The sequence below is a fragment of the Theropithecus gelada genome, chromosome 5 (assembly GCF_003255815.1).
Source record: "Theropithecus gelada isolate Dixy chromosome 5, Tgel_1.0, whole genome shotgun sequence".
NCBI classification, from domain to species: Eukaryota; Metazoa; Chordata; class Mammalia; order Primates; family Cercopithecidae; genus Theropithecus; species Theropithecus gelada.
Window position 1 is genome coordinate 21,348,938 of NC_037672.1, and position 16,485 is coordinate 21,365,422.

A 16,485-nucleotide genomic window follows, 5' to 3' on the forward strand; every position below is an offset into this window, starting at 1 on the left:
TAAGGAAAATAAAATCACGGATCTGGTCTCTCTCCCTGATCTTTTGTCCCTGGTCTCCCTACACTTATGTGGTTTCTCCTTACTGCCATCAGAATATTCTGAAATACAAATCTGATCATGTCAATTCCATATTCAAAAAGTTCTGGTAGCCCTCTACTGTCTAAAGAACAGATTAAACATTTTTAATATAGCAGGTCTTCAAAAGCCCGGTCCCCTGACCAGCATGATCTTCCAATATTCTTTTTCCTCTTTCTACTTTCTGCTCTGATCAAAGAACTAAACTATTGTCTCAAGAGATACATGCTTGCACACTTGCGTCCACCCTGTTTGGAAGGCCTTTTTAATACATCTTCATTCCCTGGGAGCAAGTTCAAATCTAAACAAGTCCGTGGCTCTCACGGCAGGCTGTTCCCATCGCAGGCGCTCTCTCCTTTCCCTAGCAGGTTATGTTTATGATTTTACCTATTATAGCACCTGTGTGTGCATTCAGATGTATTTTCACTAACGACTGAAAGGTAGCAGAACACGCCACCCAAAACATGTCATATTGGCATAAGGATTATTTCTAGCTACAGGCCGATTGAAAAGCAGACAGATACAAGAAAAGCTCTCTGCTCTACCCTATCTGACGAAAAGCAGGACATAAATTTAGAAAGGTGTCCCTCCTCCCTTCTCCACCAGAAAGGACAAAAGTTCCTCCCGGGAGAGGGCTTTGGACCCTTATCAGCTTAGTCAAGGCACCAAAGGAATCTACATAACAAACATTACTAATTAGACTTTATCTACCATTAGTCTCCCGTATATTTGCCTTCCCACAATTTGCTTTCCCTTAAGAGACTCAAGGTCCTTCTCCTTTGTCTTGTCACTTCTCAAAAAACGTATTGCTCCTTGTTGAAAGGCTACATAAGCCAGAGTTCTAAGCCACCTCTTTTGAGAATTACTCTTTTCCTGAGTTTTCTCAATACACTTCTGTTTTTCTCTTGTTAATCTGTCTTTTGTTAGAGGTCCAAGCTGAGAAACTGGAAGGGTAGAGGGAAAATTATTTTTCTTCTCCTACATTATCTATCCCCGCAAACCCCAAGAGTCTGCAAGATCTTCCGAAGAAGTCAGGGCATGGTAAGTGGTTAAGTGCTCAGTAAATGCTTACAGAAAGAATAAAGGATGGAGAGACAGTCCTCATGGCTTTTTTGTAGAGCCGCTTCTAAAGTGTGGGCCTGCTCAGACAGCAACTGAGAAAGGAGCTTCATATAGGAGATAGGGGAGTTGTTTAGCTTCAGAAGCAATAAAAAACTGGTCCTTGGGTTTCAAAATCGTAATATATAGACACACATGAAAATGGCAAGACTTTAAATCATTACTTAAAAGGTACTTTTGTTTACATGGCATTTACAACAGACACAGTTTGAAAATCGTCTACAGATTATGTCTGCTGGCAAAGCCGACATGGTAATGATTTCAGTAGCAGAAGAGGAACACAGCCAGCCACCATCAAACAAATCAAACCACTGTGCAAATTAACCACCTTCTCAGCTACTTATATAAAATATTCTTTCTGCTTTTCTTTCTTTTTGTTTTCTTGAGACAGAGTCTCGCCCTGTCGTGCAGTGGCAGGATCTCAGATTATTGTGGTCTCCCACTCCCAGGTTCCAGGGATTCTCCTGCCTCAGCCTCCCAGCTCGCTGGGACTACAGGCACACGCCACCATGACAGCTAATTTTTGTATTTTTAGTAGAGACAGGGTTTCACCATGTTGGCCAGGTGGGTCTTGAATTCCTGACCTCAGGTGATCCACCCGCCTCGGCCTCCCGAAGTGCTAGGATTACAGGCGTGAGACACTGCGCCCAGCCTCTTTCTGTTTCTGTATCAGGGACCCGGTCAGGTGAAGCTCAAAGAATTATTAAATGTCCATTTTTCATCATGTTAAAGCAAGTTGACAGCTACTTATACAAGGAACAATTCAAACTCATAAGCAAGCAATTCAAACACTTACAATCTTTTTAGAGATGACAGTCCCCAAAAGGCACCTGGATCTATACTACTAATAAGATTGTTTCGGAGATCCCTGTTAAAAATAAAATAAAAGTTATTCACATATCAACACTGTAACAAGTATTCAGGCATACCACACTTACCTGCTATACAAAAAAACAAAAGTGTAACAGGAGGAAACTGAAGCCAAAATGATTAGGCCAAGATCAAGCCAGTAGTAAATGGCAGAGTCAGAATGCAAATTTGACAAATCTAGCTCCAGAGTCTTTTGGTTTGGTAAATAAAAGAATAAAAATATATGTCATAAAAGAAGTATGTGACCTAATATATTATTCAACTTCACAATTATCACTGAACTACAATCATATACATTACTTCTATAATTTCTTCCTTAGTATGCCATACTTTGGATATCAAAGTAAATCTAATTACAATTGTCACAAACATCATTCAATTGAATTTTTAAAACCCATCTTCAAAAATATACACTCTAAAATTCATGTCTTTTGGTTGTTGATATATTTTCCCTTCCCTGGCCTTCTAAATTTAGGTTTTTATCTTTTTTGTTGTTGCTGTCATTTGAGACGGAGTCTTGCTCTGTCACCCAGGCTGGAGTGCAGTGGCGTGATCTTGGCTCACTGCAACCTCCACCTCCCAGGCTCAAGCAATTCTCATGCCTCAGCCTCCTAAGTAGGTGGGGTTACAGGCGCCTGACACCACACCCAGCTAATTTTTTGTATTTTTAGTAGACACAGGGTTTTGCCATGTTGGCCAGGCTGGTCTCAAACTCCTGACCTCAAGCAATCTGCCTGCCTCGGTCTCTCAAAGTGCTGGGATTACAGGCATGAGCCACCACACTCGGCCTATGGTTAGGTTTTCTATGAGGTGAGGATATAAAATAAGTGTGTGATAAACCACAATACATAGCTCAAAGCACAGATGCACAAGCTTCATACCATGTGGAATTTGATAGCAGTCACCATTTATCCTCATTCTTCTCAAGTATGCTGGCATGTTCATGCAAGAGCACTACTACTTAGGGGTGGGAGGCAGCAGTGAGAGTCTCAGCCACATCCCTCTACCTGTGACGTTTTGCAGACAGGCTATGGCTACAGCTCTTCTCCTGGGCACTGGACTCAGCTGGGGACTTACCAGTCGCCTATACAAGTGTTTGGCTAGACCTCTACGGAGAGCTGACCGTCTAAATACAGTCCTTTTCCCTAGACGACACTTCTGCCAGTGACTGGCCCACTCTTCAGCTTTATGGGACCCCCTCAGCTGGGACTGTCTGTCAGGACCCACCTACAACCTTGTCTGCTGAAGCCAGAGTGGCCTCTGCTCATCTCCCAGGGAAGCTGACGCCAGATGGCGAACTGAAACTCTTTTCAGTTTTTCTTCTCCTGACATCCTTACGTAACAGTGGCAACCTTGCCCCTTCTTTATATAGCCACGTGTAAGCTTCCAACACTACTCTTCATTTAAGGAGGCACACACCATTGGTGAAACAAAACAGACATGTAGAGAAATGCTCAGTACAAGCCAAGGTAACCAGTACCTCCAGGGTGCCTTAGTCCTTTACTTACTTGAAATGTACAAGACCTTCCTAGAAGTAGGCCCTGGACCACTGGCACCCCCTGTCAGCACAGCACTGTGTGAGGCTCTTTAATGGCAATTGCTCCGTCATGGGCATTCTCACCTGTGCCCAGGCGGTCTAAATTATTTAGAGGAAAATCCTCAGTTTGCCTTCTCCACCCACTCCAAATCAGAAAGCAGCAGGCATCCCTTCTCTACCTATGCAACAGAAAGGACTCCAAGGAGGTCTCGCTGCAATGAACACAGATTCATGTGTTTTCTTCCATCCAATCAGAGGCACATTCAACGTCACTGTCCCACCAGCTAATGAAAGTGAACTGCTGTACATGGTATGCCTCATAACATGTGAGTTTTCTCTCAGGCTCATTCTATCAATATAGCAAAAGTTACTATATATCAAAATTGGCTTCTGGTTGGATTCCCCAGAAATTTCACAAAAGCATCCTGAGGAGGTTGGCCCTTCGCTCAGCAGTGAAGTCCAGAGCGTATTTACCGTAAGCCCAGCATTTTTGATATGTTAGTGGCACTGTGGCTTCCCACACTATGCGTGCTGTTTAATACCTGGTGATAGAGACTGGACTAGAAATTCTCAAGAACGCTGCTCTGGAAATGCAACCTGTGAATTCTGGGATCACTGTGGCCTCTAGCAAATTCTATGGTCTTTCTTGCATCTCATCCTCATTTTTAACACACAGGTACTCCTCAGTAGCTAGGGTTGGGATTCCAATTCTACCACCTCCCCACAATCAGAGCCAGGTTTTTCTAAATAAAACCAAACCCCCTGCAACCACCCACCTCAGTACTTCACAATATTTAAAAAAACAAAATGATTATTAAACATCAGTATAAAATCTATGCTCTGATTACTATCACTGGATAGGTATTTCATTAATCAGAACTCTGAAAACTTCATATTCCATAAGAAAACAACAGCTTTGTTGATGCTGGTAACTACCCTAACTTTTCGGGTTTTTGCACCCGACCTCTAATATATTTTCTAAATAAAGTATCTGAAAAGATCTGAAAAAGTCAGGAAGCTTCACAAAATACACTTAAATGGTCAGAAAAGGTCTTAGTAGTCAGGTAAACTCACAAATCCCATCCTTCTCTCTGGACTTCCAACCAGCTTTTAAGTTCTCCTCTTAACTTGGAGTAAAAAGATGGTCCCTGGTGTAGCAATTTCAACAGAAAGAGGAATATTATGCAGAGGGTAAGTTCCCTACTGTGAACGCCATGGTCCCATCATCCTTTTCTCCAGGTACCTGCTGCAGCAGACACTGACAGGACGGCAGTGCTCACACCTGCGGTCCCTCTATCTGCAACTCATCCCCATGCAGCTTTCTCTTGGGCACCTCCTGAGAGTCAATCCATGAAGGTCAGAGGGGTAAAGGGCATGAATGGCCATAGGAAGAGCCCTCACCCGGGAGGAAAACAGAATATCCCAGAGGGCTGGGGGTTCTGAGCATGTGCCTCACTGGCTCCCAGCAGTCCCCAGTACCAGCTGCCTGCCGCAGGAGCTGCTTGGGAAGACACTGCCCTAATGGCTGTGCTTGCTTCTCATAGTCCAGCACCAAATATGAGGGTTGTTGGGCAAACCTCCCAACCAAATTACTACACTGAAAGCTCACCTGGGGACGTGCTTCTGGGGAAATGCAGGTTAAGATATCAGCCTGGTAATGTGAACCAGCCAGTACCCAGGCCAAGCAGAGACCTAAGGAAACTCTGCCCACTCCACTCTAAGGACAAATAGCCAAAAGGTGTAGACCAGAAGCCATTCAAAAATTCAAAACTTCTACAGTGAGTGAAGGTGTGAAAGGTTTGCAACTATCAAAGGTTCCAAAATTTAATAGCAATAACGCTATAATTATTGCTATCAATTATTTAATATTTATTTATTTACTTATTTTTTTGGTGGGGGGAGCAGCCTTCTCCATTGCTTTAAGGTGGAAACACCTCTACTTCTCCATATGGTACAGGTAGTGCCCCCAAATTTTCAACACTATCCCTTCAGGCATGACACCTGATCAACCTTGTGCAGATTTTTCAAATACTCTGGCCTTAGCAATTATATGACTTTGGTCTAACTACATCCAGGACTTGTGGGAGAGGGAGAGATGAGCATAGACATTCCCACTGGTTTGATATGAGGTCAAGATCTGAGTCTGGAGCTGCTAATGGCCCTGTTGCTACAATCTGAAGAAGCCAACAGAATGGAAAAGAGAAAAATGGTGAGCCCCTGGATCCAGCCAAGCCTGAAATCCACCTCTAACTCTGGGCTGTTTGGATGCACAAACTACTAAATATAGTGAGCTGGTGTCTATCACTTATGAGACTATTAAGACCTTATAATCACCCTAGGAGGCAGTGTCATTGTTTAAGATGAGGAAACTCATGTGCAGAAAGATTAAGAAATTCAGCCAAGTTCTTGATCTTAATAAGTGGCCAGGATTTAAGGGTCTCTTTCTGATTGACACAGTGGAGATTTGCTAGAGGAACCAAGTAAATGTATAGCTAAAATAATAGGAAAACAGGTAAACCAAACACACTGAAAAGTTGGCCATGATCAAGTTGAGTTGCTGGAGATAACATTCTTTCGACTTCTCCATATGTTTGAAAAACTAAGTTATTTTATGTGGTAACCCCCAGCCTTCCAACTAGGCCTCAAAGTCACTGCCTCTCTGTCCAGGTCATCATCATCAGCCTAGCCCAGGTTGTAAACCACACAAGTTCTCACCTACGTCCAATTCTCCATTTGAAGTGATCTTTTTAAACACAGACCTGATCAAGTCTCTGCTCTGATTGAAACCTCAAAAAGATATACAGTCCCTCAGAAGGAAGTTCAGGTGCATTAAGGTAACTTCCAAGACTACCCATGGTCCCAGCCTTGCCCACCTTTCCTTCACCAACTCTCACTTCCCATCTGCTCAACATCTTCCCTTAACACTCACCCTGTCTCTCTTCATTTATACCAGTCATACTGCAAGATGTTTCTAGAAACGGTATTTCCTCTCACCTCCAGTCCTCTGCACTTGGGATTCCCTGTCCGGAACACATCACCATCTCCTCCAACTCACAACTTCACCTCCATCCCTCTTCACCCACAAATCCTCGAGGCCTTGGGTGAAACTCCATTCCTTCCTCCAGAAAGACACCTGTGAACGCTGGGCACACTGGCTCACACCTATAATCCCAGCACTTTGGGAGGCCGAGGCAGGTGGATCACCTGAGATCAGGAGTTCGAGACCAGCCTGGCCAACATGGGTGAAGCCCCGTCTGTACTAAAAATACAAAAATTAGCCAGGCGTGGTAACGCACACCTGTAGTCCCAGCTACTCGTGAGGCTGAGGCTTGAACTCGGGAGGCAGAGGCTGCAGTGAGCCGAGATCACACCACTGCCCTCCAGCTTGGCGACAGATCAAGACTCTGTCTCAAAAAAAAAAAAAAAACCCTATGAATAACAGTGCTCTGCGCCCTGTCCTGTGGCATCTCTTATCACGCTGTACCAAGTGCACCTCAATTACTTCAACTGTCTTCACTGAGAGACCACAGGTTCCACAAGAGCAGGCTCTGCTCCACTCAGCGAGGGGGAGACACGCAATACAGAGTGTATGGATGGATATGTTCATGGATGAAAGAACACACCAAGGCTAGCAGACAGAATTACATTAACCTTTCTATAAAAATATTTTAGGCCGGGCACAGTGGCTCACGCCTATAATCCCAGCACTTTGGGAGGCCGAGGCAGGCGGATCACAAGGTCGGGAGATCGAAACCACCCTGGCTAACATGGTGAAACCCCATCTCTACTAAAAATACAAAAAATTAGCTGAGCGTGGTGGCAGGTGCCTGTAGTCCCAGCTACTCGGGAGGCTGAGGCAGGAGAATGGCATGAACCCAGGAGGCGGAGCTTGTAGTGAGCCGAGATCGCGCCACCGCACTCCAGCCTGGGCGACAGAGCGAGACTCCGTTCCCCCGCACCCACCCCCAAAAAATATATATATATATATATATTTATATATATAAAATATATATATATTTTAGCTAATATATATTTATATATAATATAAAAAATATATATAGCTAATAATATAAAATATATATATAAATATTTATATATTTATATATAAAAAATATATATATATATTTTTTTTAGTAAGTTATGGTTGGCTACAAAATTACAAGGCTGTTCATAAAGTCAGATAATCTGGAGAATGCGGTATCTCATTACGAATCATTTCCATTTCTCCATAAAAGTAGACAGTCATGATGTCTGCAGTTGACCTTCAAATAATTCACCAAACATATGTAGGTATATTCCAATACAGAAGAAAAAATGATGGCATGTTGTTAATAATTACTGAATTGTTGAATCTGGGTAAGTAAATTGGTAATATGAAAGATATGGCACTGCCCTTTCAATTTTTCTGTATGTTTAAAACTTTCCATAATCAAATGTTTGATCCCCAGCATTTAAGTCCCAGGAGGTACAGTTAATCATCAGGACGGACTTATTAGTTCCTATCTTCCTCCCTGCAACTCCCCAACTGACCCTCATTTCAACAAGATGATTTTATGAAAAAATTCAACCTGTATGTTTTTGACTTGTTTTGCATAAGCTAAAAAGCTCTGTAAATAGAAATATATAATGTCAGTTCCATTTTTTAAAAACATACGTTTCCCTTTTCAGATTTTAAACAGCATCTACAACAGGAACTGATTTAGCTAAAGCAGTACATCAATTTGGAGTCAATGATGAACTGCATATGTTTCTACAAAATACCTCTCATGAATAACTGAGTACTGTAATATAATTTAAAGATATACTTTTCCTTTAATAAAAAATTCCTGACATATTATATAACATTTAATAATAGCCATATTAATCAGGCATTGCCAAAATATATTTATAGTCAGATTCTCTCATTTAACATCCCCTTTTCCCCCCACCAACCCACAGCTTCCCTAGTAAACAGGAGTCTGACTTCAGGATGTATGGCTAAATCTGAATACATTGGATCATTAAAGCATAAATGAAAAAAAGCACAAGAATTGCTTAAATAGAACTAAAGGAATATTTTAAGTACTTGGTAAAAGAATTACCTCCTTTAGGAAAGAACATAAAGTAGACCAGCTAAGATGCCTTTAACTGCAAGTATCAGAACCCTCAACTCAAAATGGCTTCAACAATCACAAAAGTAATTCTCTGGCATCACACGAAATCAAGAGTTGGGCAACCTTTGTGGTTGCTTCCATCCATCTCTCAGATCCACCATCCTCAGAATGTAACTGTGCCTTCAGGCTGAGCCTGACTTACAATATGGAATCCCAGGTTCAGAAATCACCTCCAACCACAAAGTCATAAAAATAAACAGACTTTCTTCTCGTACCTCTCCTTAAAAGCCAGGAAATCTCTCTCCACATCCCACAGCAGACTGCTCTGCTCCTCATCTCTTATTGACTAGGACAGACTCTGTCAATAGCTGGAAGAGATGCTGAATTACCTTAGTGGCCTAGGGGTAGGATTCACATTGGAAAGTCAAACACACTGACCAGTAGGCAACTGTAGCGTCAGCAGTTACAGAGTATATGGGGGAGGCATGTCACTAAATACTGGTAACTGAATACATAGCACAATACAAGAATGGCAATTCCATAAAATGAAGACAGAGATGGGGCTGGGTGCAGTGGTTCACGCTTTACTTGGGGGGTGACCCCAGAATGCACCAGTAGAAATTCCAATAATTGTGGGAGAGCAGCCCACTTTAGAAAGAAAGAAAAAGTGATGAAAGGGCTAGGCCCTTTTTTTCTCCCTGTTTATACTTTTTTATTTTATTTTATTTTATTTTATTTTATTTTATTTTATCCCAGCACTTTAGGAGCCTAAGGTGGACATTCACTTGAGGTCAGGAGTTTGAGACCAGCCTGGCCAACACGGTGAAACCCCATCTCTACCCAAAATACAAAAAGTAGCTGGGCGTGGTGGCACACACCTGTAATCTCAGCTACTTGGGAGGCTGAGACAGGAGAATTGCTTGAACCTGGGAGATAGAAGTTGCAGGAAGCCAAGATCATGCCACTGCACTCCAGCCTGCGCAACAGAGTGAGACTCCGTCTCAAAACAAACAAACAGGCCGGGCGCTGTGGCTCAAGCCTGTAATCCCAGCACTTTGGGAGGCCGAGACGGGCGGATCACGAGGTCAGGAGATCGAGACCATCCTGGCTAACACGGTGAAACCCTGTCTCTACTAAAAAATACAAAAAACTAGCCGGGCGAGGTGGCGGGCGCCTGTAGTCCCAGCTACTCGGGAGGCTGAGGCAGGAGAATGGCGTAAACCCTGGAGGCAGAACTTGCTGTGAGCTGAGGTCCGGCCACTGCACTCCAGCCTGGGTGACAGAGCGAGACTCCGTCTCAAAAAAAAAAACAAACAAACAAACAAACAAACAAACAAAAAACAGATGGAAGAAGGAAGGAAGGGTACAGACTAGTGAATGCATGGATGATGGATATAAAAGTCTCAATGCTGAAAACAATCTAAAAAAAAACTATCTACCAAAAAACCAAGCAGAAAATGTATAGGAAGTATAAATTTACGTAATTCTATCTTTTAATAATAATGTTTTTTAGCAAGTAGGCCAACAGAGACAATTACTATGCAAGTTTAGCAGCCTAACACCATGGGGCCTATAGGATCGAGAATCCAAAACACCAATTACCTGGGTGGGGGGGGGGGAAGACTCCTTGGTTGATGTGACAGAAAGGCCTATATACTCTTCCTGTAGATGTCTGCTAGCTTCTCTCCCTCACCTCCCTCTGTTCTGTGCTTTCCTCCTGGAGGAGGTGTCCCTGCACATTCTACTGAAAACCAAGGACACCCTCAGCCCACAGAGAGCCCCCTCCTGACTGGTTTTGCTCCATGGCACTTACCACAAATCTATCATCTTCTTTATTTGTCTGAATCATTTCATTTATTGTCTATTTTCTCAATCACTAGAATGTAAGTTACATGAGGCAGAGAGTGTGCACTACTTGCCTTCTTCACTTGAAAAATGTCCAACACACAGTAACTCTCGATCACTTTGTTGAATGAATGAATCCTCACTGTATTTATCAGACCAACTGGTGCTTGACCCACACCCACTTCTTCTTACCACACTATGCCTTCTCCTAGACAATCTCATCACCACCTACAGCTTTGAGTCCCTAGACTCAAATTTGTAACTCTAGACCAAATGTACCACTTCTATGAGTTCTCACTCAATGTCTCCGTCTGGAAGCCTAACAGCCATCTCAAAGGTCAACCTATCCCACGTTCAGTGTGGTATAGGATACCATAATCTGTGCCTTCACAAAACCCCAGGGGATTCTAATACTCATGAAGTTTGATAACCATGGTCTAGTCTAGGGCACTGGTCTCTAAACAGAGAATATGAGCTTTAAATTACCTGAGACCTGATATGGCTCCCTACTTCTACCCCATCCCAAACCGTCTCATCCAGCATGAGCAAGGCTCTCTCTTCAGTCTTTCTAAATTTCATCCTATTCCACCACAAACTCGCAGACATTCACAGTGCTGCACTGCCAAACTTAGTATCCTCTTACACATTTTCTTTATCCACAGTACTTGAGATTTGCTTACTATATATATCCTACTTTTCTCCCCATTACTACATATGTTCCATAAACCCCAAGCCTAGCACAGTGTGCGCACCTTAAATGCTTGTTGAATACACTTAAATCGGCTACATGGAAAAGGCTCATTATCTGTTGAGCCAATACTTGTACCAAACCTTCATATTAAGTCAACTATCTCTTTATGATTTTAATTAATATGATACAATAAATCTGCATCAGTTATCCACTCATTAGACTTCTAAAATATAGCAAACTACCTTCAAAAGGTGAACCAAAACTAGAAAACTAGCTTCCATGACACCATCGGGGTTTAGTTACTTTGTCATAAAAAATAAAACCCCAAATCTAAGCTCCTAAATTTAAAAAAAAAGAAAAAAAAAACTCAACCTAAATATTCCTATGAAAATAAAACACACACACTGCTATCTTCCTACATGGGGCAAGATGAGAAACAAACGATGGGTCATGTTCATTAGTTCAACGGAGCCAGCTCTTACTATCTCAGCCCACACTCCCCACCCTACCCTACAAAACCCTAATCCTTATTCTGTATGACTTGGCTCCAGGAATTCCAAGGCCACAGCTTTGAAGTTCTGACCTTGGTGTGAGTAATTCCTTGTTCTGCCAACCATCTTTTACACCATACCCTATCTGCTGTATTTTCAAGTCATCCGGTTATTCTATTCTCACCTTCAGGACTCTCTGACTAGGCAAATCTGAATGGCAAACATGTTATTTGGCCGGTTGTATCTCTTAGGTGGAATTCTCCCAGACAAGGGTGAAAATAATGGCTTTACTCGGGGGGTGACCCCAGAATGCACCAGTAGAAAAGTGGGAAGTGAGACAAGAAAGAGAATGATGCCCAACAAGGTGAGCTGCTGAAGACTTTACCACTGAGGTACCTGAGACTCGGTCCCCGGGGACTCTCAGGCCGGTGGAGAAGGCACCTCAGGGCGGCCCCACCTGACAGGTGAGGCAGGCAGGGTAGTTACCCACCATCTGCTCTCAGTCGCTGGTTGAGGGTTGCTGAAAGCATGAGTGGGTGGGTGGGGTGGCTTCCACGCCAGTAGTGGAGCCAAGAATGCTCTCAGGCTTTCATTTAGAAGACATAAGGAGAGACGCACGGAACAGTCAGTGCTGAAGGAATAAAGTCCGCTCCCCTGGAGGAGCAGGGAGCACCGAGTGTCTCCCTCCCAGGGCCAGAGCAGAGCAGCTAAGAGCCCAGCCTTTATTATCCTTAGCAAACTAACACAGGAACAGAAAACCAAACATCTTATGTTCCCACTTATAAGGGGGAACTAAACGATAAGAACTTATGAACACAAAGAAGGAAACAAGAGACGCTAGGACCTACTTGATGGTGGAGGCTGGGAGGAGGGAGAGAAGCAGAATAGATAACTTTTGGGTACTGGGCTTAATACCTGAGTGATGAAATAATAGGTACAACAAACCCTCATGACATGTAACAAACCTCTTTAAAATAAAATAAAATAAAGTATAAACAGGGAAAAAAAGAGCCTAGCCCTTTTATCACTTTTTCTCTCTTTCTAAAGTGGGCTGCTCTCCCACAAAAACCATACGAGAGGCAGGTCCCAACCGGGCATGCATGCCCCCCCACACACACAACTGCCAGACTGAGGCCAGGACTCAGGTCTGGCCCTTGATGTGTGTGTACTTCAGATATGCTGAGCTTAGGACCAGTGTAGATAAAGATGTTCTTTAACACAAGAGGCCCAGGTCCCAGGGTCAACACTGGGTTTTCACACTGAAGCCCCCACTCATAAAACGGTCTCTCAAAGTCCCTTATCTGTATATTGATCTCTGTGGTCCCAACAAAGGAGTGAGGAAGTATTTTGCGATTCGTGAATAAACAGACCCCTGGCTAAAAACAATCACAGCACTTTAGTATCACCCAAAATGGCTCCTTAATTTGTTTCTAACATGTACAGAGATTTGTTAGCTTTAAATGGCTGAAAACAAGGTCAAAGACAAGGGAAAGTAAGAAATAGATGCAAAAAGGGTAGTAATTCACACCACAGCACAGAACATTAGCTGTGCTGTCTATACTTTTTATGGTGTACATGAACAGCCACATCAATCTTAGGTGCCAAAAATAAAATGTGTTTCTAAACACAACAGACACTATTTATAAACTAGGAGTGCCTGCCATCCTTTCTTTTGGAAAGGGAAGACCATACTAATGCCTTTCATTATCAACTAAGCACATACTAAATGCCTGACACTGTGTTATATGCAAATGGTATCTGTCAACCCAGTAACTTTTCTTCGCAGGGAACAGAAAACATAATAGGAATGTACTGTCTCACACAATGATCCAAGGCAGTCATGTTTTGATGGGTCCTCCCAGGCTTCCTGTCTGCTTTCCTGATAGTCCCAAAGGTCCATTCCTGAACCACAGTGACCATCGAATGTGTATGAAGGACCGTCCTTAGCTTAGGCAGGCCTAGAACCAAGGGTGTGATCAGCATACTCTAAAGCACATGGACGACATGGAACATGGTAGGAATATTGAAATAAAGTGCTCCTACTGTGCCAAGAACGTTTAAAAATATTCCTCTGTGTGTGTGTGTCTATACAGACACACACAGGCATGTATATAACCTAACTTAAAGACATCTGATCTAAATGCATGTATATAACCTAACTTAAAGACATCTTATCTACATGAAAAGAACAGAGACATGCATAAAGAAATGAAGAACGCTAGATCATATATATTTACATACACATCAGGAACCTAAGCAATGAAGTCCTGCAGGAGTTCAATCACAGGAGAAGCCTCTAGGTAAAGGGGTCAAGAAAAGGCCACATAGAGAAGTGGAGAAAGTGAAGTTGAGCAGAGAGAATTAAGAAAAACGAGGACAGTGTGTTATTCCACAGAAACGGAGATGTTTCACAGTGTAGCTTCCTTATGTATTTTGAAATTTTATCCTAAATGCATGAGTTAACAGGGGAAATTGAAATGTGATCCCAGAATAGCATTCGGAATACAAGTAAATTAAATGTCCATTGTCTGAAACTCACCAAAGCAAAAATATGAGTGCTACCTGTGACATATCATAAGCAAAACTAGACCTAATTGCTAAGAAAAATATATATTTACAAACATATCACATTCAAAGACATCTGAATAAAATATCAAAGTTTATACAAGTGTTTTTCCCCTTGACATCACATCCTCGCTGCTGTTTTCACCATGGTGACATGCAAACTTGGCCTTTCACCACGAGTGTAAGCTTCCTGAGGCCTCCTTAGAAGCCGAGCAGATGCCAGCTCCATGCTTCCTGTACAGCCTGCAGAATCGTAAACCAATTAAACTTCTTTTCTTGATAAATTACCCAGTATCAGGTATTTCTCTACAGCAATACAAGAATGGCCTAACATAGCATACATGTTTCAAGATACAGAATTTCAAGACAGCATAGATGCTTTAAGCTAGCATACTTAAACAAAGTCAACAAAGTATGGTCCATGACTTCTGGTATAAGTAAAGACTTATTGGAAGACATCCACATCAATTCATTTATCATTCGTAAGTACCGTCTTATGCAATACTCATTGGCATGTTATCTAAGGTTGCATTCACACTTCAAGGGCAGAGGTGAGTCACTTGTGGCCAGCTGTGAAAACCCAATTTACTTACTATCTGGCCCTTTACAGAATTTAGATACTTGTTTTTTAAAATAAAATTCTTAAAATTTTTCATTAAAAAATGTTAGAAAAACTCAATTTTTATTTTGAATAGTTGGGAGTTTAGTAACAGATTTACAATGAAGATTTACAATGAAAATGCATTAAACAAAATAATAATGAGATAATAATTAAAGAATACTCACAATCTTTCAAGGAGACTTAACCCAGAAAATGAGCCATTCTTCAGCTCGGATATCTTATTGTTACTCAGAATCCTAAAAAATACCAAAAATAATAATAATAATAATAAGTTGCCTAATATACACTACCAATATCAAAGTAATTTAGCTTATTATGTTTAAACCTATGAGGAATTCCAAGACATCATTTATTAGCCAGAATGTTTGAGATGGCTGAAAAAAAGTGAGTGTCTTCCCCCTTCTCTGAGAAACCAACTATTTAAAGTAGTTTACCCATGCATCTTGTCCCATTTAAATTATTTGTATCACACATAATCAAAACTTTGAGAGAAAAGTTGATATGTAATAGCTCTAAGTTCAACATAAGCATAAAGAATACCATACCATGTACATTTATATAATTAATCAAATTATGCAGTTGAATACTCATTTTTCAACTGGAAACTTAGCAGAAAAATGCATAATCTATGATCCTGTAAAATACTGACTTTATAAAGAAACAAGGTATCTTCTAGATATCATTTCAATAATGCTGAATATTATTTGTAATTTAACAATATATAAATCTACTGTCCATTTGTGTAAAAATATGCTTTTCACATGCACTCACAGACAAACACAGGTAGCTGAATCATAGTATCATAGCTCACGCTTTAGGACAATGTTTATAAAAATGAATTGAAAACAAAAACTGACTCAAAGAAGTCATAGTTGCGCCTATCCCAAAGGTCGGACTTGCCTGAGAAGAGACTTCATATTATCTGGCACTCCCTCTAGGTTTTGTAACTTTATGTCGCTTTTGGAGCCTGAATATCAATAATGAGCATCCATGAATGAGGTGAAAATGCTAGTTATCCGAATTGGGGAGTGGGAATATCAAGGTAAGGAAAATGAGAAAACCAAGGCACAAAAGAGTTAAGTAAAGGGCCCAAGATTACACTAGCCAATGGCAGACCCAGGTTTTGAACCCAGCAGTTCCTACTCCAAATGCAAAGTTCTTCAACATACACTAATGTTGGTCACAAGGCACACTACAGGCATTTGGGGCAGAAAACTCTCCATCACACGCAGCACTGCATAACTTTCAGGGGCACCCTTCACAATGAGTACAATGTGAGCTGGTGTTTCTTGAGACAATGCAACACAGCACTTCTTGTGTACAAAATGTAAATGGAGCATACCTCTGGGTCAGAAGATTTTAGGTATTATTATTTTGTCTAAAATAAACTTGGATTCCTTGTATTAAAACAAAATAGCCATTTGACATTTGATTTTCTTTTGATCTAAGTGAAATTTTAAAATCCCTACAGATTAACATATCAGAGGCTTTTCTTTTAGGAATTCCTAAAGTGGAGCATACCTGGGTTTCCACCCCAGCTCTATCACTTTCAAGTTATGTTGATTTTAGGCGAGTCA

The 16,485-nt window shown here is 41.6% G+C and overlaps 1 protein-coding gene across 2 annotated transcripts in view; it reads right to left on the bottom strand.

Annotated features, from left to right (window-relative positions):
• ADGRA3 (adhesion G protein-coupled receptor A3) overlaps nt 1-16,485 on the bottom strand; it is a 130,411-nt gene that overhangs the window by 74,364 nt on the left and 39,562 nt on the right. For both annotated transcript variants that reach the window (XM_025385981.1, XM_025385979.1), the window contains exons 2-3: nt 15,073-15,144; nt 1,991-2,062 (exon numbers count right to left, since the gene is read on the bottom strand). In XM_025385981.1, the coding sequence (XP_025241766.1) occupies nt 1,991-2,062; nt 15,073-15,144 (144 nt within the window). The remainder of the gene's footprint in view (nt 1-1,990; nt 2,063-15,072; nt 15,145-16,485) is intronic.